This window comes from Ahaetulla prasina, chromosome 10 (assembly GCF_028640845.1).
Source record: "Ahaetulla prasina isolate Xishuangbanna chromosome 10, ASM2864084v1, whole genome shotgun sequence".
Taxonomy (NCBI): Eukaryota; Metazoa; Chordata; class Lepidosauria; order Squamata; family Colubridae; genus Ahaetulla; species Ahaetulla prasina.
Genome location: NC_080548.1, coordinates 13,316,309 through 13,342,258, shown reverse-complemented (window position 1 = coordinate 13,342,258; position 25,950 = coordinate 13,316,309). Strand labels below are relative to the sequence as shown.

The following is a 25,950-nucleotide window of genomic DNA, read 5'->3' as shown; positions in this document are numbered from 1 at the left end:
TCATGTGATCAAAATCTGGATGCTTGCCAACTGACTCATATTTATGACAGCTGAAGTGTCCTGGGATGCTGTGATCACCTTTTGTGACCTTCTGACAAGCAAAGTCAATGAGGAAGCCACTTCACAACTGTGCCAAGAAAGGTTGTAAAACGGGGCAAAAATCGCAACAACTGTCTCACTCAGCAACATAAATTTTGGGCTCAATTGTAGTCATAAGTCGAGGATTACCTGTATGCTAATATAACTGATGCAGTATTCATGAATCACCAAGCAAAACTGGCTGAGGAACTCTGGGAGTTGAAGTCTTAAAAGAGCCAAGTTTGCAGACCCCTGACCTATCCTATAAGTCTTTTATGAGATTTTGAAATATGTGAGAAGCCAAGAATGAGTTTTAATTGGCCTGAAATATTTGATGGTTCTGTTATCATAACATGGGTATCAAGCTTGCAGTGGACTTGCTGAGGAATATAACCAATTCATTTTTTGTACAGTATTCCCTTTCAGAGAGAGCTACTCTAGAAGTGCTTAAAATTGGGAATGGGACAGAACCTGGGGGCAGAGTTAAAAGAGGGATTAGACCAGAATCCCTGCATAGCCACAAGGAAACTAAGTCCAACCTCCCTTGAATTCTGCTAAGTCTTATCCAACTCCAAGCAGTTGCTGTTAGTTGAGAAGATTAATGTCAGGCACGAAAGACTAGGTCTACACTGTGAAAGATCCAATTAAACGGGTTCTAGGCTGATCCCACTTTTGACTCCACCCCCAGGTTCTGCCACTCCTTCTCCTACGTGAGGGGGGTGGGATGTAGATGGCTACGCTTCTCACTCATTCCAGTCTACTTGCTACAGACCTGTAAAGGAAAATTCAAGGTACAAATGGACCCAACATGCATCTATTCACAAAAACGAGTGAACGATGATTTGGGTTAGGTTTGTTTATTCTAAGCAGTTTAGCGTAGGATTTCAAGAGGGAATTTCTTGCATCTTGCAAGAAAATCCACATTGTAGCAGAACTAAATTTGGGTGAATGTTTCTGCCAACCAAGCCTGACCTTTAGCTTTCTGTCTGAATTAAATCTCATTCTGAAAAAAAGAATCAGGCTCACTTTTCATATTCTCACGGTGCGTTTATTCAATTCACTGAGAGTCAGTCCCTAATTAATATAGCACTCCTATCTCTGAAAGAATTTTCAAGTTATTTAGCTCATAGTCCTTCAATACAGAAATCTCAGCCATTAAGACTTTTAAAGCCGACGCATTAGCTTCCCACTCGAGGGCTGCAGGGCAGCCAGTGAAACGCTAAGTGAGAGAACAGCTTTAATCTTTCTGACCAAAATGGATAGCGCTCAAAACCACTTAATTTTGTCAAGATCCAGATTTTTTAAAAAATGCTTTTTATCCCTCCTCCAGAGCAAAAATGTAGGAGTGAAAAAAGCAGCAGCGTTAAAAACACCTCTCGTACGTATTGGGGAAATTAAGAGATAGATGGGCAGACTTACTTATTCTGAAGCAGTTCATTTTCTTGTCGGAGCTGTCCAATTTCCGATCGGATCCCCCGCTCTGTGCTCGTCAGAGAACTGATCTGACTACGCAGCTCTTGTTCGATTTGCCTGCTGGCCTGTAGATCAGCCTTTAACTTCTTAATATCTTGTTCCAACCTAGCACGGAGAACAGAAGTGCCTTTTAGAATATTCACTAGTAAGAGCTGAGAATGTAACACCTCTCGGTGTTCAGACTTTTGCAACAGAAAGTTTCTTGAAAAGTCAAACACAAAAACAGTGCTAAGGATAGGAGTGACTTTTTCCCCCCTCTCCCTTTCTTTTTGCACCTTTGACTTAAATTTGTTTTTTTTTTTTACTGATAGCCACTGGCATGCAGGTAGTCCTCGACTTATGACCACAACTGAGCTCATGATTTCCGTGGCTAAGCAAGGACAGTTGTTAAGTGCACCTTGCCCCTTTTTAAGACTTTTCTTGCCACAGTTGTTTAGTGAATCGCTGCACTTGTTAAGTAACGGAGTTGTTGAGTGAATCTAATTTTTTTGTTGTTTACATTTATATCCCACCCTTCTCCGAAGACTCAGGGCGGCTTACAGTGTGTAAGGCAATAGTCTCATTCTATTTGTATATTTACAAAGTCAACTTATTGCCCCCAACAATCTGGGTCCTCATTTTACCTACCTTATAAAGGATGGAAGGCTGAGTCAACCTTGGGCCTGGTGGGACTAGAACCTGCAGTAATTGCAAGCAGCTGTGTTTTAATAACAGGCTATCTTACAGCCTGAGCCACACTGCAGCCCTATTGTCAAACACAGTCAAGTTTCCCCATTGACTGTGCTTGTCAGAAGGTCGCAAAAGGGGATCATGTAATCCCTAGGAGACTGCAACCGTCATAAATATGAGCCAGTTGCTAAGCGTCTGCATTTTGATCATGTGACCAAGGGGATCCTGCAAAGGTCGTAAGTGTGAAAAATGGGCATAAGTCACTTTTTTCAGTGACACTGTAACTTTGAACAGTCACTAAATAAAGTGTGGTAAGTTGAGGATTCCCCGTACTAAGTTTCATACAGGATATACTGTAATGGTTCCAAAACTTTGCTCCTATCACATATGAAGTAAGTTAAGTACAGGTAGTCCTCGACTTACAACAGTCCATTTAGTGAAAAAAGTGACATATGACTGTTTTTCACACCTAGAACCTTGCAGCATCCTTATGGTCACGTGATTAAAAGTTTGGATGCTTGGCAACTGGTTCATATTTATGACTGTGCCCTGGGGGTCATGTGATCAACTTTTGCAACCTTTCTGACAACCAGAGTCAACGGGAAGCCAGATTCCCTAAACAATTGTGTTGCTGACTTAACAGCTGCAGTGATTCCCTTAACAATTGTGGCAGGAGAGGTTGTAAAATGGGGCAAAACTCAACAATTGTCTCACTTTGCAACATAAACTTTGGGCTCAATTGTGGCCACAAATTGAGGACTACCTGTAGTAGATTTTCAATCTGGCAAAATAGATCGTAGCTTCTAATAAGTGTTAGTGTGGATTCTCAAAGCATGAGATACATCATTTCCAAAGTATGTTCTAAAAAGCTGAAGTTGGTTCTAAAAACATGGACCACTTCCTATTGTGGTCTAACCACCAAGAGACTGCTCACTTTCTGGTATCCAAGTAGAGCTAAGAAGCAGAGAGCTTCTGAAGCTGAATTGGAAATGAGTCTGACTACAAGCTTCCCATTACTCATGATTACGTGTCATGAAGTTGGTGTCTTCCTAGTGACCAAACAGACAGAACTTCTCCAGGATAACTTGACTTTTTAGATCTTTTGATGGTAGATCAGCTGCTGCTTGATCACAATGCTGGTTTCCCTCTTCTCTTTCCTTCTTTCCACCTTTCCCAGCGCTAGGGACCCAGGGCTCGATGTTTGCATGTGTCCAAGATATAAATAATAGGTTTGAGAGTCAGGGAGATGACTTTAAGGGAAATGGCAAGAACTTTTATACAGGCAACAGAAATGAAGTATTCCTTAATCTTGGAATAAAAGATTGAAAGAAACTCAGGCAGGCTCCTCCTTGATCCATGGGGGTGTAATAGAAGGGGATTAAAGCACAATCAAACTTTCAAAACTCTTTTATTATAGACTATATCAAGAGACATCTAAATTTCTTATGGAATCTGTTACAGACATCTTCTTTTATGTTCATTTGACTGATATCAGATTGAACTTGACAATCAAACTTGTTAACCTGCTCATATGATGCATCACAGTTCAAGCACACACCTGGATAACTGCTTTAATAAAGGAAGATTTATGAAGTCTAATTCATATTATTTGTCACTGACTGCACTGGACCCATATACTGTGTTTGCTCGGTACCTCCTGACTAAAAATGAAATGCCATCCTTTTCTATTTCCTATTCTATTGTTCCTCAACAATAAACAGTATGATGTTTTGATTGAATATATGCTATGCCAGTCCCTTTCAATTTGCTGGTGCCTAAGATGTCAATGTGTGGTTGATTCATTTAATATTTCAAAACGTTGAGCTTTCCTTGTTCGTGTTTCTTTTGATCCTTATTCCCACTGTAATTTTGTCTTTTCAGTTTCAGCTTTCATTTTCCTGCATGGCAACATCAGCAACTAGACTTCTGGAAGGCTTTAATCAGCTGCATCATAAACACCATTACTGCACCAAAAGATCTTCAGCTCTTCTTCAGTAGCATGGGAAATTCACAGTGAAGATTAATGCACATTAATTTCTCCAACAAAACTGGTTAGAATTTGTCTGGGTACACATGATCTTTAAAGTAGGTTATTCAGTTTCAAAACTGTCAACACCAACCACCTGTTACAATGGCACACAGACTTATTGTTCCAAAAGCATCACACAATTCTTTTCCCAATAGTATCATATCTGGAAATCTCATCCAGAACATTCATCATTCATGGTAGCATGGAAGAGATAACATCCACTCAAATCATTTTTTAAAAAGAGATATTAGGGCAATCAACCAGCTGCTAGTAACATCCCATTATACACCAACTCAGGCAGATTTATCTAATAAATAATGACATTCTTTTACAGCTGAAATACTATTGTCTATATTTTTCTCCTTCCCTCCCATCCTCATACTTGCTTAGAGCAACCCTCTACAAGAAATAAATGAATTGCAGTTTATGAGGGTTAATTTTAATCTCTCCTGACTAGACCATCATGGCCACATTTAGAAATAACAAAGCTTGTTTCATATTTAAAAAAGCTGTGCATTGAAAACCACTGGAGACTTCCAAATGAACATAATAGTAGCATATTAATCAATTCTTTTTCCACCAACAATTTCAAAGGTAACAATAAACATACAGCAGAAGAATGAAACAAATCAATATGATTAAACGCAGTTGAAACACAATTGGAATTGTATTAATAAAAAGAAACCCAAACCAAAAAATTAATAAACAACAAAGTAATTTAAATCCCAAATGCCTGCTTCGATGAAAAGAAGAACAGCAGGAGAGCCAACCTAGGTAGGGAGTTCCAAGCTTGCAAGTTCATTTCTTAAGTTCAAATCAACCTTGCCTCTTACGGTACAAGATCAAGAGAGCTTCTTTTAGCAGAACAACAGAGTTGGAAGGGACCTTGGAGGCCTTCTAGTCAAATCCTATACTCAAACAGGAAACCCTATACCATTATTATTATTATTATTATTATTATTATTATTATTATTATTATTATTATTATTATTATTATTATTATTATTATTATTATTATTTAGATTTTTATACCGCCCTTCTCCCGAAGGACTCAGGGCGGTTTGCAGCCAATATAAAACAATAACAGTGTACAATTAAAACAAAGATTAAAAAACTTATTATATAATTGGCCGAAATTTAAAACGTTTAAACCTAAAAACCCTTAAAATTCATATAAATTAATTCAACCCCGGTTAAAATTGATATTTAAAATTTAAAAATTTAAGCCAGTTTAAAAATAAAGCCAGTTTAAAAATTTAAGCCAAATTTAAAATTTTTCCATTTAAGCCATTCTGGACAAATGGCTGTCCAATCCTCCAGTGACGAAGTACCCACAACTTCTGGCAGCAAGCTGTCCCGCTGATTAATTCTTTTCATGGTCCGGAAAGTTCTCCTTAATTCTAGGTTGGATCTCTCTTTAATACTTTTTCTTGTCCTGCCTTCAGCTGTTTTGGAGACTAGGTCGATCCCTCTTCTCTGTGGCAGCCCTTCAAATATTGGAAGACTTCTTCTATCATGTCCCCCTTTAAGGATTATTGATTTCAAAATACAGTCCTTCAAACAACTATTTAGACTTTGTTAAGTCATACCTCATGCTTTGAACTGAAACTGGAAAGGGATCCATAAATATGGCTGGCTTACAAGACCTAAGCAGATGTATAGACCTGTAAGGTAGGGAGCTTGGCCCTTTCCAAGTATTGTAACTAGAATATTCAAGAATATTGGAGAAGTCTATATTAAGTGGATTGCTTCCTAACTGCTTCCTAATTGCTTCTGGTTAACAGGCGATGCTATAACCCTGTTCAGGCACTTACTAATCATAGCAAGACACAGTCATAACCAATCTTAAAAAAAATTAAGGAACATCACATGTACTGCATTTTTTGGAGTATAAGACGTACCTTTTCCCCCCCAAAAAAGAGGGTGAAAATCTGGGTGCGTCTTATACATGGGGCTCCCCTTGAAGTGTACCCAGAGACTCCAACTGGTCCTGTCGTGTCCCACTCCTCTGCTGACGGCCGGGTCAGGGAAATCCGAATCAGGCTTGCCTCTGCAGCTCTGCCCAAAGTCCTAGCAAAGTCCTCAGAGCAGGCAGGAGACCAGTAAGTGCCTTCAGCAAGATAAGTTCGACTTTGCCTGACTCAGAGACTGCCAGAAAGCAGATCCTTTATATAGGCCATGGGGTGTGGCTCCATGACTCAGCACTCATTAAGGCCTGCCCCTCCCTTCCTTCTGTTGCCTCCGCCTATCCAATCTTCTGATGCAAGGGTCACTCCAATCAGCTGTTGGAAGTAAACTTTCCTCAGGCTCACATGCTGTGGAGGAGGGGGAGGGGTCTAGCTGCTCCGTTTGCCTGGGCATGGAGCCAGGGCTGGGGCCGGGGGATGCTCCCTCCTCTGCAGCCTGCTTGGGCATGGAGCCAGGGCTGGGACCGGGAGGTGCCCCCTCCTCTGCAGCTTGTCTGGGCATGGAGCCAGGACTGGGGCCGGGAGGCATACATTCCTCCGTGTTCGGGAGCAGATAAGCAGACCCCGGCTGCGGTGAGAGAGGACAAGACACAACAGGTCCAGAATGCGGCTGCGCGGGTGATAGAGGGAGCACCTTTTGGCTCCCATGTAACACCCCTCCTGTGTAATATGCACTGGCTCCTAGTGGTCTTCCGGGTTCACTTCAAGGTACTTGTCATCACCTTTAAAACGCTCCATGGCCTAGGGCCAGGATATTTACGGGACCGCCTACTGCCACCATTAGCCTCTCACCGACCAGTGCGCTCTCACAGAGAGGGCCTCCTCCGGATACTGTCAGCTAAACAATGTCGGCTGGCGACCTCTAGGGGGAGGGCCTTCTCTGTGGGGGCCCCTACCCTCTGGAACGAGCTCCCTCTGGGGCTTCGTCAACTCCCCGATCTCAAGTCCTTCCGCCGCGAGCTGAAGACGTTGCTGTTTCGAAGAGCAGGACTAGCTTGAATGTAGTTTTAAATTGGGATTTTTAAAAAAGGGGTTTAAATGAAGTTTTAAATTTGTATTTAAAAGTTAGAGCATCAATTGAATTTAACTATCTACTCTTTTAGCTGTTTTTTATGTATTATATGTTTTCTGTTTTTTTTTGACTGTGAACCGCCCTGAGTCCTTCGGGAGATGGGTGGTATACAAATATAATAAATAATAATAATAATACTCCGAATGTAGCCCCGCCCAGCTTCTCAAATGGAGGTTTCAGAGGCTGAAACAAGCTTCAGAAAAGAAGTTCCCAAACAGAGCTGGGGTCCCCAAAGTGATCAATATCAAGGGTGTCAGGTTCCCAAGGAACACCCCCAATGAAAGAAAACTCCGAGGCCTGAGGTTCCTTAAAGTTCCAATTTATTAGAGATGTCATGTTGGCATATCTGGGAAAACTCTAATTTGAAAGTTTCCAGGTTTTCTCCACCCCGCTAACAGTTCACAGCCCTGCCCCATACCCACAAGTTCATCACATAGTCCAGTGATGGCAAACCTTTCGCATTCTCGCGTGCTGGCCCATGTGCTGGAAGTGGCACGCAAAACAGTCCCATGCGCGGCCTCGCTGGCTCCTGTTGCGTTCGTGCGTTCGTGCGCTCAAACACGCGCCGGCCAGCTGGCCGTCATGTGCACTGTGCCGGCGACCCCCAGAACTGCGGTGACCCATTGCGCATACGCGTGACGCCAACCCGGAAGGCCGGGTGCTGGTTCACGCATGCGTGATGGACCGCTGCACTTCCGAGGTCTGCTGGCACCACGCGTGCAACGGCCAGCTGGCCACCACGCATTTGAGCACAGGAACGCGACAAGGAGCCGGCAAGGCCGCGCATTCGGCACGGGATGGTTTTGCGTGCCATAGGTTCGCCACCACTGATGTAGTCCAATTAACTTTTCACATTCAGCTGGATACAATCTCCAGGCAGCCTCCAGCAGATGTAGACAAAAGTGTCCTTGAAGATGGAATGCTGTTATGACTTAACTTTCTACCTCTCCAACAAAACCCTCCTCCCAATTTCCCAGGCTAAAATATGTGGCAGTTAGGAAGCAAAAAGGAAAACTGTCTTCCAAAACTGACAAAGGGGTTGATATTGTTGTTATTTGCAATGCTAGTAGTTAAAGTAATAGTCTTTAAATTATTTTCATATAATAAATTTTGGGGGTCATTGAACAATCTGAAATTTCATGACAGGGTCAACAAACTGAAGAGTTTGGGGACTCCTGAATTAACCTAATCCCCTTTATTTCAACCTATAACAATATAAACCAGCAGGGAACATTCATTGTACAAAACTGTAGCCATTAGCTTCGTGGGCAGTAAGAGGACCAAGGTCAGATGCCAAGACTCTTAATAACAGACAGGTTTGTTATGATCACAAGACAGATATCAACTGTACCTCCCATTGAGAAATTAACTGTTTTCACTCTGTTGGAATGACTAGGAGGGATACAAAGATTGAAGATGAAACCTGGAAAAGTACCTTCAGACATGTCCCAAATTACCCTGTTCCCCATTTCCATGGCTCTTAAGCCTCTTGTTCATATTGTTAATATAATGGAAGGAATTTCATCTAACAGTTAGGATAGCATTGGTAGATGTGAAGTTTAGGAACTATAATTCAGAGTTCCAGAAGTTCAGGAAACACATACTGTAGAAGCCTCCTCACCATTTTCACACATTATTGACAACAACAACAACAACAGGAGTGGTAACAGCAAGGACAAAGTTCAGCATAGAGGATTTTTGCAGTCAACAGTCACAGGTTGCCTGCAACTAAGTGAGAACTTGTTACTATAGATTTATGCAATATTAAAATATGAAAAACACAAAATGCACACTAGACAACGTGTCCTAAAAACAAATCAAACTAATCTGAAGAAAACTACCTTCCTAATATAGTATTTATTAAGGGGACGCAGTGGCTCAGGGGCTAGGACGTTGAACTTGTTGATCGAAAAGGTCAGCAGCTCAGCAATTTGAATCCCTAGTGCTGCCGTGTAACGGGGTGAGCTCCCGTTACTTGTCCCAGCTTCTGCCAACCTAGCAGTTTCGAAAGCACGTAAAAATGCAAGTAGAAAAAATAGGGACCACCTTTGGTGGGAAGGTAACAGCGTTCCGTGCGCCTTTGGCGTTGAGTCATGCTGGTCACATGACCACGGAGACGTCTTCGGACAGCACTGGCTCTTCGGCTTTGAAACGGAGATGAGCACTGCCCCCTAGAGTCGGCAACAACTAGCACGTATGTGCGAGGGGAACCTTTACCTTTACCTTAATATAATATTAAGGGAGATAGCTATCCATAACCTAACAAATTGTGTGTGCGTGCGTGTGCACACACACACATATGCATACATATATACATATATTCATCTCCAGATTATTAATTTAAGTCACTTTGCAGAGTGAGATGGATGGCATATAAATTTAATAAATAAACAAACAAATAAATGTATTGTCTACAAGAGTCTTTAAACTAGCCTACCCTCCATGGAATACCAGATTCTTCCTGATATAGTAGCTCTCTATTGAACAAAATTCTAGCATCTATATTCTTTAAATCTTATTACATCCAAGAACTTTGTTGGGTCAGGTTAACATCCATGTATCCATGTATCCTGAACTTTCAAAACTTGAATTTGATCGCTAAGCGGCCGCTTGTTAAATGTGGACTACTATATGGTGAAACAGGAGAAATTGACTTTAATAGTAACCAAAGGGCAGTGAAGCACCAGAGTATAAGACGCACCTTAGTTTTTGGGGAGGAAAATAAGAAACAAGTTGATTGGCAGGTGGATTGGCCTCCTGGAATACCCCCAATCAGCTGTTCCCAGAGGTGAATTTTAGCAACAGGTTTTTTGGTTGTGAGCTCTGTGCCTTGTTTTTTTTTTTTGCTTTTTTTTCTGCCTCTGAAACTCTGTTTTCTGCCTCTGAAAGCCTCCAAAACAGAACTTCAGAAAAAAAGCCTCTGAAGCTCTATTTGGGGGCTTCTTTTCTGAAGCTTCTCTCAGCCTCCGAAACCTCCGTTTGAGAAGCTGTGTGGGCTACATTCGGAGTATAAGACGCACCCAGATTTAGACTTCCGGTTTGGCACCGTAGGTGATGGCGGTGATCTTTACGATCACCAACCTCTGGATTATGTGGAATCGCTAGGACAGCTTAAATCTGCTGTCCAGCGGTTCGGAAAACCCCCTCTTCGGGAGAAGGAGAAGGTGGTGAGCTGAGGGCAGAGGTTGAATTTCCCTAAAGCCCCTGAGAAAAAAGGGGTTTGAAGGGTTAAGTTCCCTCCAGTAACCCGAAGTGCTCCAGATCCGAGGATTCTTCTGCTTTGGCGGAACCAATCACCACGACCAAACGCCGAGATTTATTTTGGACAATAAAGGATTATACCGGACAGAACGAAAGTGGGAGAACTTTATGCAAGTAGCCAAGCCGATTCCCCGATACTTTGTAACAAGCTTGAAAACAGTAAAAAAATGGAGGCGAATTGTTAACAAGTTAACGAGTGGAAAGCGAAAGCGATACTTTCAGCGTTTGCCGTCTGCAGTTGGTAATTTGCATGTTACTTGCTGCTTTTACTCTTTAACTCTTTGCTGCCTGCTGATAGAATCTAGGGGAGATTTTTAAATACTGCTTTAAAAGACTGTGTTTCTTAGAGGTTAAGAAGATTTAAAGTGAATATTAAGTTGGAAATAAATAAATAAATAATTTTATAGAAGATGGCAGCCAAACAATTAAAGTCTACTGTAACAAAGAGCTCTGGAACTTTATCAGCTGGTGCCTCTCCAGCTCATACAGCAGAGACTAGAACATTGAATTTAGAGGCGTTACAAGAGAACTTAAAAGGCTTTATAGAAGAAAAATTTAAAGTAATAACTGATGAGATGTCTGAAATGAAAGAGCAGATATCAGAAATTCAAGTGGGAAATAAAGAAGTTAAAGAAGGATTTGTAATGGCAGTACAAAGTTTGGCAACGAATGTGATTTTATTGGAAGAGGAGGTTGAAGAAATTAAGCGACATAATTTAAAATTAGAAAATAAAATGGATGAATTTCAAAGTAAAATGGAAAAACAGAGGATGAAATAGTTTTGATACAATATAGAAATATGGAATTTGCTCTTAGAATTCGAGGTTTGAAAGAAAATAAGGAAGAGAATTTAAGGAAATTTTTCTGAAGTATTTGCTGAGATATTAGCAGCTCGTCCAGCAGATGTGGCTTATCAAATTGATAAAATATATCGTGTGAATTCTTGGATAGCAAGGCAAAAAAGTTGCCAAGGGATGTTGTTATTTATTTTACAAACAGAACAGTGAGAAATCAGATTTTGCAAGCTTCATATAAGGGGAGAAGATTCAGATTGCTGGTCAAGATATTTTGATATTAAAGGAAATTCCACCAAAATGTTAAGGGCTAGGAAGGAATTTGCCTTCCTGGTGAATGAACTTAAAAACATCAGATTGAATATAGATGGGATATTCCAACTGGTATAATAGTATATTATGCAGGAAAGTACATCGTTTCAATACGGTTGGAAAAGCAAGAGAATTTTATGTTGAGGTATTAAGTTGGAAGTCTTCCCCATTGGAAGCTAGAAGAAGGAGGCTGAAGTGAAGGAAGAGAAGTGAAGCAGGTACAAGAACAGATTGTGATGGAAGAAGATTTATTACAAGTGTTGGAAATACCTACGACGGGTTTAGATTCAAAAGAACAAAGGCTGACAAGAGCTGCTGCTAAACGCAAGGAACAAGAGATGAAGGCACAACAACAACTGGCAACTACTACAACGGAAACAGTGGGAGGAGCAAGGCCTAAAGTAAATGTGATCTGCGGCTGGTGTTCCAAAAGTTTCCTTGGCCGATAATGGCAATTAAACTATTATCTTGGAATGTTAATGGCCTGAATTCACCGCAGAAGAGAAGGAAAGTATTTCATTATTTGAAACAATTTAAAATGACATTACCTGTTTACAAGAAACACATATTAGATCTTGCTAAATGTTGAGATGCGATTGTGAAGATGCTACTTATTACCATATATGGTGGACTTGTAAAAAGTTAAAGCATTTTGGATTAAAGTATGGTGGATCATGCAGAATATTTTGAAAAGAAGATTAAGTTTACTCCGCAGTTCTTTCTACTAGGAATAATTATGGACTATACAGCTATAGAGACTAAATTGATTTTGAACTTAATAACAGTCGCAAGACTTTTGATTGCTCAGTATTGGAAGAAAGAAGAATTACCTACAATCAAGAATGGACACTCAAAGTATCAAATCTGGCAGAGATGACAAAATCTCGGCTTACTTGAAAGACTATACACTAGAAAAATATATTTTAGAATGGAAAATGTGGATTGATTATATTCAAAATAACTATCAGATAAAAAAATATCGAATAGCATATGAGTAAATTTAGGAAATATTTTGTATTAGATATATTTTTGAAGGAGAGGGGAATTGAGAGTGTGACTAAGTGTGGTGTGACTAGAGATTATAATTTAGGAATTATTTTGGATTATGATTGTTAGTTTTGATACCCTGCATTTTGTTCTGGGAAGTCGGGTGGGGGTGGGGGTAAGGGGAGGGAATTGGGGGTTTGGTAGAGATGGAGTGATGGTTAATGTACAGGGATTATTGAAGAAATATAATTAATGTAGGGTCGGGTCTGCATAGTTACCATTTTAGAACGGTGAGGAGGGAGAAAAGAGAGAGTAGGAGGTAGGAAAGAGGAGAAGAGGAAGGAAGAGGGATAGTAGAGGGAGAAGGAAGGTGTAGGGTGGAGGGAGGAGCGGATGTAGATAAGAGAAGGAGAGGAAGGTTTGGAAAGTAAAAGAAGGTAGAAGAGGGAAGAGTGTTAAAAAGGGGGGTGGTGACTGGGCAAGCCCGACTAATTGTATATAACTGTACATTGGATGAATTATTTGATATGATTGTAAAAATAAAACTTTTTATAAAAAAAAAAAAAAAAAGACGCACCCAGATTTTCACCCTCTTTTTTGTGGGAAAAAAGTACGTCTTATACTCCAAAAAATATGGTAACTGCTTTCCTCTGCCCTTATTTGTTCATGGATATCCATCCTGTGGCCCTCTTTTGGGTGACACATGCCTCTTGAGGTGAGGGGCTCAGAAAACCCTATGGGAGCATGTGAAAGATTTAAGCCAGCATCTGTCAGACAAAGTTGCTTAAATTTGCTCACAGTTGGACACTAGCTTTATTGCAGGTCCAGAGGAGATGCCTGGGGAGGATTCTTGCCCAGTTATCAGGGAACAGTGTGAACCTGTTGGGCCTGATAAAATGGACAGGGTACTTAGGACTTTGAGCTCAGTCACCTGCTCTTTGCAGCTGAACCCCTCCGGGCTGGTTAAGGCAGTCTGGAGGGCGGGGCAGGTATCATGTGAGTTCTGGCCTTGGCAAATTCTTCCATGTTTGTTTCATTACCTCTTAAGGAGGCTTTTGTTTTTCCTCTCCTCAAGAGGACAATTTTCATCCAGTATTGTCCTTCTCTTTTTGGGGAATGTAACTGAGAAGGTGACTGCAACGCACAATGGCTTCAGAGGTCTAGATGAAACAGATTATCTAGAATAGCTCCTTTTCGGCCAGAAGTCAGACCTGGGTGAGGGATGGAAATGGTGTTGGTCATACTTTTGGATGATCTAGTATGTGGGCGGGGTGAAGGTTGTGCATCTATCCTCACCCTACTTGATCTCCCGGCATCTTTCAATACTGTTTACCATGGTATCTTTCCACAGTGACTCAAAGGATTGGGGATGGGCTGCACAACGATGTGGTTGTTGGGGAGAGAGATCCCATGCTCAGCCGCCACCGTGTAGGGTGCCACAGGAGTCGGTGCTCTCTCCATTCCTATTCAACATCTCCATGAGACCACGGGGTGGGCTCATTCATTGCCATAGGGTGAAATATCATCAGTACACTGATGATACCCAAACATACATCTCTGCAGTTATGCAATGGATGCCTTATTCTGGTGCCTGGAGGTTGTGAGATTCTGGATCCCCATTTGCAACTAAATCCTAGCAAGACTGAATGGCTTTGGGTTTGGTTCTAGGACAGCAGTGTCGAACTCAAGGCCTGTGGGTCGGATCCAGCCCACAGGTTGCTTAGATGTGGCCCACGGGACCGCTCTGGAAACATTGAAGGACCGGCCCGCGGTGCCTCTGCCAGTGAAAACAGAGCTCAGAGCAGCCTCATGCGCACCCCTGGGCTCCGTTTTTTCTGGCAGAGGGATGCAGAAGGCCGCCCAGGCCAAAAACGGGGCCTGGGGAGGCCACGCACCACCCAGGCCACCACAGGTAGCCCTGACACAGGTGATGTCGAGCTGACCATGCCCCCCCAGCCATGCCCCGCAGCCCCCCCAAGGTCAAACACAACCCTGATGTGGCCCTCAATGAAATCAAGTTTGACACCCCTGTTCTATGACAATATCATCTTTAATGCTGGATGGTTGCACCTCCCCAAATAGACCCATGCACAATCTGGGGATGGAGTCTCCTAGGCTACTAGGAGGGGCCTTGTTCAACTTTGCATTGTGTGCCATTTGTGCCCGTATTTATCTATCAAATTTTTTAAACCACCCATCTCTCCCACAGAAGAACTCTGGGCAGTATACAAATAAAATATGAAAAACATAAAAAAGGATATGAAATTTAAAAACTCCTGGACTGAGGAATTGTACTCCCAGTTACTCATGCCCTAGTCACTTCCTGGTCACTACAATAACAAAGTCTACATGGGGCTGCCCTTTGAAGGGTATCTGAAAACTTCAGCTGGTCTGAACAATTATGTGTGTTTCCAGACTGGATCCACACTGCATCTCTAACTCTGTGAGCCGCACTGGTTACTAACCTCTTTCCATGTCCAATTCAAGTTTCTAATTTGACCTCACACCTACATGATCAGGTTATTTGAGGGACTGTCTCTCCTTGATTACATCTACTCATCCCACCGTATCCACCACAGAGCGCATGCTATGGGTCCCGTCTGCTAGGGAAACTCCATTGGCAACTCTTAAGCGGGCCTTTTCTGCCATGCCTTCACTTTATGAAGCATCTTTCTCCTACGGTGAGGGCAGCTTCACTGGCTTTGTTCCTTTTAACTTTTTGGATGATTTTAACGTCCTCCAAAACCTCCTTGCATTATGAGGCCTGAGGACACCGGTGAAATATTCAAATAGCTCCTTTGTAATTAACACCTGCTCTTCACTTAATCTTTTCTATTCTGTTTTAGTTTTGTGCCTTTTTATAATGCAAAAAGTTTTAAATATTAATAACATTAATATTAATGTATACGTTTTGTTTTGAACTTTGTTGTATGCCACCCAGAGCCACTGTGAGATAGGCAACGCTATAAATATGACAATATAAATAAAATTTTATAAATGGCAATCCAATTAAAACTGAGTTTTAATACACAGAAAGCCCAGTCAATTTCATCTCTTGACTTATGACCCCAATTGGGACTAGAATTTTGATTGCTAAGCAAATTATTAAGTAACAGGATCCAATTTCACAATCATTTTAACCGTGGTCAAATCACGTGTTTGCTAAATGAATCATGCAATCGTTGAACAAATTTGGCTTCCCTTATTGAATATTCCCTTCAATGCCTTCCAAAACAAGCTCTGCTTGTTGGAAGCCAGCTGAAGAGGTCGCAAATTGCAACCACATGACCACAGGATGCTGCAAAATAGTAAATGTGAACCCATTGCCAAGTGCCCACATTTTGGTCAAGATAACTGTGGGGGTGGTACAGACAATCGTATCTTCAAGGATGGGTTGTAAGTTACTTTTTCCAGTGCTGTCCTAAGTTTAAATCATTGTTAAAGAATGCTCATAAGTTGAAGGCCATCTACACAAGTTTTTTAAATACAGAGGTCCTGGGGACAGCTAACTATTATTTGTGATTGTAACTCTGGCCTCCCTTCTGGCCCCTGAGATATACAAACGATTTGAACAACTTCAGCATGTCAATGCATGAATTGACAGGGCTGCATCTATGCCACAAGTCCGTAGGACTGTCACCTATAATGGTGAGAAGAGCTTCAATTTTCTTCTTTAAAAAGTTAAATTTCTATAGTTTAACTTCGAGAATATTTTTGAGAATAGCTTGACAACTTTTGAAATTGTGTGAATTCTCTCCTACCCAAAAGGCCAAAAATAAGGAGCAAGTAAAACTTCTATTTTTATCTTTTTAATGATGGAAATTACTGAAAATGCTTTCTAGAGAAAATTGTTTTGTCCTATTTACCACTGTGTAGGTATCAAATGAAATTTATTTTATATTAGAAAGCCTATGAGACTGAATTGATTTTTTCTTTTGTTTTACTGTTGTGAAATGGTATCATTCATTGGCTTTCTGTGTTTTAATGGCTTTGTTCTGCTTTCATTATTTGAGCAGAATGTATGCACATATCCATAACTAAAATAATGTGCCCAAAGGATAGCTACAAACAATTTTCATAACTAATGTCATTCCATTGTTCATCACCCATCTTACAATAATAATGAAATATTCATAAGGCATATTCTGGATAACAATTAAATGGGGAGAAAATTAAATATGCTGGTTACATATAGTAGCAAGAGTTTAGTCTGGCAAGATTCTGTCTATTGTCTGTAAGCAAATAAAGAACTGAACTCTGGCCGAATTTCTTTTTGTTGTTCTTGGGTTTAGCTAAACGCCCATCTTCCCACATTAACCCTTACTACTCTCACTCTAACAGACATGTTCTACAGAGTATATCTTGCTATCTGTGACACTCTTCCTCTGTCTCCAACCCAGCTGAGGGCTGTGCTGTCTCTTATCTCCCTCCTCCCTTCTGGAATGTACTCCCTCCTTCTTGGGAAACTGTCACTTCACTGTAGTCCATCCTACTGGTTCCCCCTCTGTGGGCACCATCGCTCACACTACTTGTATGTAGTACTGCTGGTGTAGGGATAGGAATACTAATCTTAATTCTAACTCTAATTTATAAACTTGGAATGCATAGATAGGAGAAAAGCTTTGAACTTTCTGAACTTCAAGTGTTGCTGAAAAGTTAATTTGGTATCGCTGGAAAGAAACTACCTCTCTGGACTTAAAATCCTGAACCTAAAAGGGGTATGTGAGGAATGGTTAAATTTGGTAACCCAGATGCACTGACAAATGTGCTTACAATTCTTAGTGCCTCATTCTTATTTATTTTTATTTATTTATTTATTAAACTTATATACCGCACCATCTCCCATAGGACTCAGGGCGATTCACAGGCATATTAAAACAATATAAAACAATATAATAAATAGACTTTTAAAACCCAGATTAAAACTAAATATTATCAAGGCCTGATCACTAAAACAATAAGAACCAATAAAACCCCATTAAAATTTGTTTAAAACATTTTTATTCTTAGGCTAGTCCCGCGCGCTGAAATAATAGAGTCTTCAGTTCACGTCTGAAGGTCCGGAGGTCAGGGAGTTGTCGTAATCCAGGAGGAAGCTCATTCCACAGGGCTGGTGCCGCCACAGAGAAGGCCCTCCCCCTGGGGGTCACCAACCTGCATTGTTTGGTCGACGGCACCCTGAGGAGGGCCACTCTGTGGGAGCGCACAGGTCGTTGGGAGGCAATCGGTGGCAGAAGGCGGTCTCGAAGGTATCCCGGTCCTAAGCCATGGAGCGCTTTAAAGATGGTAACCAAAGCCTTGAATTGCACCCGGAAGACTACCGGTAGCCAGTGCAGGCCGCGCAGGAGAGGTGTTATATGGGAGCAACGCGATGCTCCCTCTATCACCCGCGCGGCCGCGTTCTGGACTAACTGGAGCCTCCGGGTGCTCTTCAAGGGGAGCCCCATGTAGAGAGCATTGCAATAGTCCAGGCGGGAAGTGACGAGGGCATGAGTGACCGTGCGTAAGGCGTCCCGGTAAAGGAAAGGATGCAACTGGCGAATCAGATGGACCTGATAAAAAGCTCCCCTGGCGACGGCTGTCAAATGATCCTCTAAGGACAGCCGGTCGTCCAGGAGAACGCCTAAGTTGCGCACTCCCTCCCTGGGGGTCAGTACTTCCTCCCCCACAGTCAGCGATGGTGTAAGCTGACTGTACCGGGAAGCCGGCACCCACAGCCACTCTGTCTTGGATGGGTTGAGTCGAAGCCTGTTCCTCCCCATCCAGACCCGTACGGCCTCAAGACACCGCCCATCACCTCAACGGCTTCATTGGGGTGGTTCGGGGTGGAAATGTACAGCTGGTGTCATCAGCGTACAGGTGGTAATCCACCCCGAAACCATGGATAACCTCACCCAGTGGCTTCATATAGATGTTGAACAGGAGAGGTGAGAGGACAGACCCCTGAGGCACCCCACAAGTGAGGCGCCTTGGGGTCGACCTCTGCCCCCCTGCCAACACCGTCTGTGAACGGTCAGAGAGATAGGAGGAGACCCCCCGATCCACGGTGCCCCCCCCTCCCAATCCCCCCAACCGTCGCAGCAGGATACCATGGTCGATGGTATCAAAAGCCGCCGAGAGATCTAATAGAACCAGGACAGAGGAACAACCCCTGTCCCGGGCTCTCCAGAGGTCATCCACCAACGCGACCAAAGCCGTCTCGGTGCTGTAACCGGGTCTGAAGCCGGACTGGAACGGGTCCAGATAGACAGTTTCCTCCAGGTGTTGAGGAAGCTGATTTGCCACCAACCTCTCAACAACCTTCGCTAAAAAGCGAAGGTTGGAGACTGGACGATAGTTAGCTAAAACAGCCGGGTCCAGGGAGGGCTTCTTAAGGAGGGGCCTCACCACCGCCTCTTTCAAAGCAGCGGGGAAGACACCCTCCAACAAAGAAGCGTTGGTAACTTCCTGGAGCCAGCCTCGTGTAACCTCCCGGGTGGCCAGCACCATCCAGGAGGGACACGGGTCCAATAAACATGTGGTGGAGTTCAACCTGCCCAGCAACCTGTCCATGTCCTCAGGAGTCACAGGATCGAACTCCGCCCAGATAACATTCTCAAGACCTGTCCCCGTCATCCCGCCTGAATCTATCCAATCAATGTCCAAGCCGTCCCGAATCTGAGTGATTTTATCAGACAGATATTGAACAAAATCCTCAGCACGCCCCTGTTCTTAAGCACCATGTTACTAAAACATGCTTTCTTCTTTCTTTGTCTCATGTTCTTTGTACATAGAAAGCATAAAATTAACCTTTTGTAGAGTTTCGCAAGTTAAAAGCACACACTAGACCTGAGGATCGTTCACCAGTTTTGGCAAGATATGTAAGTTGACTTCGATTTCTAGTGTCCTTTTCTTTTTTGTTTTGGGGCAAGGAGGTTAGCCAAGATGTTGATATCTGTTTCGACACCACAGTGACAGTCATACCTAACGCAGGTACAGAAGTAAACGGTGACAGGATGTGCAACTGCAATGACTGCACAATTCTGATACACACCACAATTTTTACTACTAGTACAAGAGCCACAAAAAATATCTGGTGGAAGTTGGTAGTCTTACTTGCATGAGCAAAGAAGAGTCAACAAACTCTTCCGTGCAAAGGGAGAGAGATATTTTGTTAGTCTATGAAACCAGTTACAGGGTAGACTTTTGCCAGGGATAATTAATGAGTGAGGTTAAGCATCCTTCTATTAATTTTCTTCTACAAGTTTACCTGTTTGGAAATGTGCCAGATTAATGTAAAAATAAAACAAAAACAAACAAAAATATCCAGGGAAAGTTGTGCTGATGAAAAAATATGCCGACCAGCCACCAAAGGAAGGAAAAAGTGGCTTAACAGAGTACAAAATTCACAGCTTCTAATCACCAAAGACAGAATTTAAGCTAGACTCATTCATTGTAGCAAGGTGAAGTATTTGGTTGTGTCTTAAGAGTTCAACATGAAGCCAGCCACTGTGATTTGTAAATTCTTTATGATTTAAAGGATTGGTGGCGTGTGAATATAAACAATCATAGCTTTCTTAATAAGCCAACTGCTTGTGAGTTATGTCTCACAGAGACAGAGTTATGTCTCTGTTATGTCTCATGCTTGCCTATATAAACTCATAGCGAGATGGTGCAAGGAGAGGACATTTAAGGTTAGTCTCAAAAGTGTTTCCCTCATTGGTGACTAAATGTTTTGAGTTCTTATTTAGGATATATTAATGACTTGAATTTGTTCACTGAAATGTGTGAATTGCTTTGAGAATCCTGTACCTAATTCTAGGCAGAATACAAACATAGAAAAACAAGATATAATAATTATCAACATACTGGTAATATGCTAAAAATGAAAACTCTCCCCATATCTGACTTTTTTACCCCATATCTGATAAAGGAACTCCCAATCATATAAAAATATAAAGCAGCACTTGCACGTAATTATTCCTTGCCGTTTTTGAAATGAAAAGACATTTATGCTTGGCAAAACTGCTTGATTAGATACCTTTCTGGAACACTACTTGTTACTGTTCTTTATTAATTTACTGAAATTCCATAAATTGGCAATTAGGACTGGTGGTCAAGAGAAATAGATTGCCACTTTGTAAAAAAAAAAAAAAACAACCCATAAAAGTAGCAGCAAAAACTTGATGTGAGCTCCTGATGGACATATGTATATAGCTCCTGATCTCTTTTCAAGGCTGAGAGTAATCTGGAATTTATTTTCTCTCAGAAAGGAATTAAAATACCTATTTTTATATTGCCATAACTGGTTTAATATGCCAGCATGTTGCTTTAATATATTTTTATATGTTGCACATTATTGTTTTTTGTAAAGGTCGTATAAAAACCTATCAGCAGTAAATTTCAATGAGAGATTAGAGAACTGAATTGAAGAAAACCTAATTGAATAGAATAAGGAAAGATAATTGAATTAAAGATTTGTCAGAAGAGATTCATTACCTAGCCAGGTAATGAAACATCCGTAAGTGAATAACCAGGCTCAGAGAGTACCAAGAACTCCACAATAGTGAGTTTTTAATATTTATTATTCACTACTCCTCACTGGATGTTTCTTATTATTTCTTACTTTTTTTTTTTTACTAGTTTCTTCTCTTTCTCAGAAGCGCTGTATACCTATGCTATATACCAGGGGTGGGCAACTTTGGCCCCTTTAGACCCGTGAACTTCAACTCCCAGAAATCCTGAGTAGCAGGGAATTCTGGGAGTTGAAGTCCACAGATTGTAAAGAAGCCATAATTGCCCACTCCTGCTATAAGCCATTCCCAGAACTATTTCTTATGTACATTGTGAAGGGGGTAGTGATACACAACAAATTACACATTATTCTTTAAAATGCCACAAGACACTGTTAACTTCTGTGTCACTTCACTTTGCACAAACAAAAATCACGAAGGTGTCCAAAATTGTAATAATATATCAAAGGCTTAGATATGGCTCCACACAAAATTAGCAAACCTAAAAAGTGGTAGTATTAATCACTGCTAACAATAAAACGTTTGAGAATTCATGCTTTATCTAAAAGGCCTTCCTAAAAGAAGAATGAAGAGATTTGTAAGGTGGGGGAAAATGGGGAAGAGAACTGAGCTTATCTATTGATAGCTTTATAATAAAATGCAAAGCTAGGATCTCTGGCTGACAAAATATAAGTAATATTTGACTTACAACCACAACTGAGTCCAAAAATTCTGCTACTACGGGAGATATTTGTTAAGTGAGTTTTACCCCATTTTATGACTTTTCTTGTGAAGTGAATCACTGCAACTGTTACATCAGTAACATGGTTATTAAGTGAATCGGGCAGAAGGTCACAAAAGGTGATCATATGACCTCAGGACACTGCAGCCGTCAGAAATATGAATCAGTTGCCAAGTGTCTGAATTTTGATCACGTGACCATGGAGATGCTGCAACGGTCGTAAGTCTGAAAAGTAGTCCTAAGTCTTTTTATAGTGCTGTTGTAACTTGGGACAGTCACTAAACGAACTATTGTAAATTGAGGACTACCTCTATACCAACCAGAGAAATTTATTTACTCTTCATGCGGAGGGCCGTTAACTGGGGCGCGCTCTGAAAAATGGGTGCTTTCCAATTATGCGAGACCTCCAATTGCTGGAATTCATGCCAACATAGACTAATGGAGCTCACCTATTAGGCAAAATTCTGCTACTACAGGAGATATTTGTTAAGTGAGTTTTACCCCATTTTATGACTTTTCTTGTGAAGTGAATCACTGCAACTGTTACATTAGTAACATGGTTGTTAAGTGAATCGGGCAGAAGGTAACAAAAGGTGATCATATGACCTCAGGACACTGCAGCCATCATAAATATGAATCAGTTGCCAAGTGTCTGAATTTTGATCACGTGACCATGGAGATGCTGCAACGGTCGTAAGTCTGAAAAGTAGTCCTAAGTCTTTGCTGTTGTAACTTGGGACAGTCACTAAACGAACTATTGTAAATTGAGGACTACCTCTATACCAACCAGAGAAATTTATTTACCAAAAACTGTACAGCCACTCTTAATGCGGATGGCCGTTAACTGGGGCGCGCTCTGAAAAATGGGTGCTTTCCAATTCTGCGAGACCTCCAATTGCTGGAATTCATGCCAACATAGACTAATGGAGCTCACCTATTAGGCAAAATTCCTGCAAGGTCACCCATTTCTGAAATCTTTCTGTCCTGTGGCTCAGTCTTATGTTCTAAATGTCCATGTTTGTAAACCTAAACATTTTATTTGAGTTGAGTGAAGGACTGTTGATAGATTTCAAAGACTGAATTAATTTCAAAGACTGAATAAACTGAATAAATGTGCAGGAACCTCCAACTAGACTGGAAGGTGGTCTTAAGAGGGAGTTGAGTTTAGAGTCCTGGCACTGCAGAAAGCGGCAAAGGCCTGACTGCCCCCAGAATCCCTGAAACCTTATATGACCCTTCCCAGGGAAATGAAGTCAGTCTGGGGAGATTCTTGTAACATAGATAACTAGCAATAAAACTTCAATTTGAGACTTTTTTTGAGACTCTTCACGAGTGATTATGGTTGCTTCTCCATGACAATCAATCTATTTCTCTGATGCTGAGGATAACATTACTGATCCCAATAATTACATTGCTATGGGGAAGAAGAGGCATGCAGGTCTGATGTGGGAGTTAATTCCATTCCAACGGTTAGTTGCCTTAAGATTTGGTGAAATATGCCTGATTATCATGCCTGATTATCAGAGGATAATTAGAACTGCAGAAAAAATAATTGCTACCAACCTGCCTTCCATGGAGGACCTGTATACTGCACGAATCAAGAAGAGGGCCGTGAAAATATTTGCAGATCCCTCGCATCCAGGACATAAACTGTTTCAACTCCTACCCTCAAAACGACGCTATAGAGCACTGCACACCAGAACAACTAGACACAAGAACAGTTTTTTCCCGAAGGCCATCACTCTGCTAAACAAATAATTCCCTCAACACTGTCAGACTATTTACTGAATCTGCACTACTATTAATCGTTTCATAGTTCCCATCACCAATCTCTTTCCACTTATGACTGTATGACTATAACTTGTTGCTGGCAATCCTTATGATTTATATGGATAAATGGAAGAGACTTGGAGACCGATTTGAGATCTGCCGGAGGGCGTACCCAAGAACAGCTGTAGACATTGCCGATGGTGGTAGAAGACCCACCCACCTCGTTTCCCCATGGATTTTAGGACTGGGCTATTTTTTCCATCTTTCCATCTTTAGCCTATCTGTCATCATGTATCAGCCACCATCGGACGATGGGTATCCATGTGAGGAACTATGGACTAATACCCTGCCATCCTGGACAATTATCATCTCCCGGCGACTGCTATCCCCTAGCAAAGTGTTATTTTTACGATTCGTTTATGCTATTCGGTACAGGAACTCTTGCGCCTGCAGGTGCCCCGCCGCAGGAATGGCCTGCTTATTACCAAGGGGGCCTCAATGACGGGTCTTGGGACCCACAGAGGTGGCATGCAAAGAGGAAGAGCCTTTGGGGTTTTTTAGATAGGGCATTTTTAAGGGGTGGGAGGGGTGGGGCGGGTGTTGGGGGAAACCCGGTGGGGTATCAGCCCCGCGCATGCTCGTGGCGGTGAGTTAATAGGTCCGAGGGTTACGGGGAGTTCAGGTTCCACTGGTGGAGGGTGGTGCTATTTGCACGGTATGGGGAGGGGCAGATTTGGCGGAAGTGGGGCTCGGATCGCAGCAGGGGTGCGCGCCGATGCTTGCAGGCGATCGCGCCCGAGCCCCAGACTTTCCTGCCTCGGATGGTCAAGACCCTCAGAGCCTGGGCCTTCGCTGATGTTGTGTAATGCACGGTCCGTGGCCAATAAGGCCCCTAATTCACGATCTTATTCAGGGGTGCCATGGACTTTATAGGCATTACGGAGACCTGGTTGGGCGCAGAAGGGGCGTGCCCTGGTGCAGATGTGCCCGCCAGGTTTCCGTGCATTCCATCAGCCGAGAGCCCAGGGTAGGGGTGGGGTTGTGATTAGAGAGAGTCTGGAGCCGAGGGAGACCACTGTACCTCAGATTGCCGGGTGTGAATCCTCTTGTGAAGGGGCCATAGATGTCAGATGGGCTTGCTGGTCACGCACCTGGCTCCTTGCTGCGTGACAGCTGCCCTGCCCGAGCTCCTGGAGGTGCTTGCTGGCAGTTGAGACCCCAGACTTTTAGTCATGGGGACTTTAACTGCCATCTTCCGGCTCGTCATCGACAGCAGCTCGGGAGTTCACGGCTTCCATGACGGCCTTGGACCTGACTCAAGTAGTTGATGGCCCTACCCACATTGGGGGTGGTACACTGATCTGATTTTTGTCTCTGGTCAGTGGTTGAGAGATCTGGACTTAAAGGAAATAGTCATTGAACCTTTGTCATGGTCAGATCACTCTCTTCGCCTGGACTTTCTGACCGCCATCCAACACCGCAGGGAGACGGAGCCGATGCGTGGTTCCGCCCCAGGCGCCTGATGGACCCGGAGAGGTTCCGGACGGAGCTTGGGCCATTTCCTGAGGGTCTGGCTCACGCACGCCTGAGGAACTTGTTGCGGCCTGGGAACGGGCCGCGCGGGGCCTTAGATCGTGTCGTGCCTCTGCGGCCTCTGACCCGCGCAGGTCCCAACCGCCCTTGGTTCTCCGAGGAGCTGAGGGGATGAAGCCGGAGAAGACGCCTAGAGAGCTCCTGGAGGTCTAGCTGCTCAGAGGCTGATCGACACTAGTGAAGTCCTATACTAGGACTTACCTAGTGGCATTGAGGGAAGCGAGGCGCTACGCCTCCTCCTCATTGCGCCGGGCAGATAACCGCCCAGCCACCCTGTTTGGGTGACCTGCCCTCCTTCACCAGGGGAGCGGATGACCCGCTGCAGGGACGCTGAGGAGTTTAATGGTTATCTATACGATAAAATCGTTCAGCTTCGGGACGGGTTGGACCAAAATTGTGGTGACTCAGGTGGGACGCCCGAGGGTGGTCTTGGTGACATTGTTTGGGATGAGTTTGACCCTGTGGCTCCCGAGGACATGGACAGGTTGTTGGGTAGGTTGAATGCCACCACGTGTTTACTGGACCTGTGCCCCTCCTGGCTGGTGCTGGCCACTCAGGAAGTGACACGAGGCTAGCTCCAGGCGATTACGACCGCTTCTTTGGTGGAGGGTGTCTTCCCGGCCACCTTGAAGGAGGCGGTGGTGAGGCCTCCAAGAAGCCTTCCTGGACCCGCTGTTTTAGGTAATTATCGCCCAGTCTCCAACCTCGCCC

General features: G+C 42.8%; 1 protein-coding gene across 1 annotated transcript in view; it reads right to left on the bottom strand.

Moving 5' to 3' along the window:
- The window catches only part of MACO1 (macoilin 1), an 83,563-nt gene that overhangs the window by 10,952 nt on the left and 46,661 nt on the right, over positions 1-25,950 (bottom strand). The window contains exon 7 of the mRNA XM_058196474.1: positions 1,498-1,656. Within this exon, the coding sequence (XP_058052457.1) occupies positions 1,498-1,656 (159 nt within the window). The remainder of the gene's footprint in view (positions 1-1,497; positions 1,657-25,950) is intronic.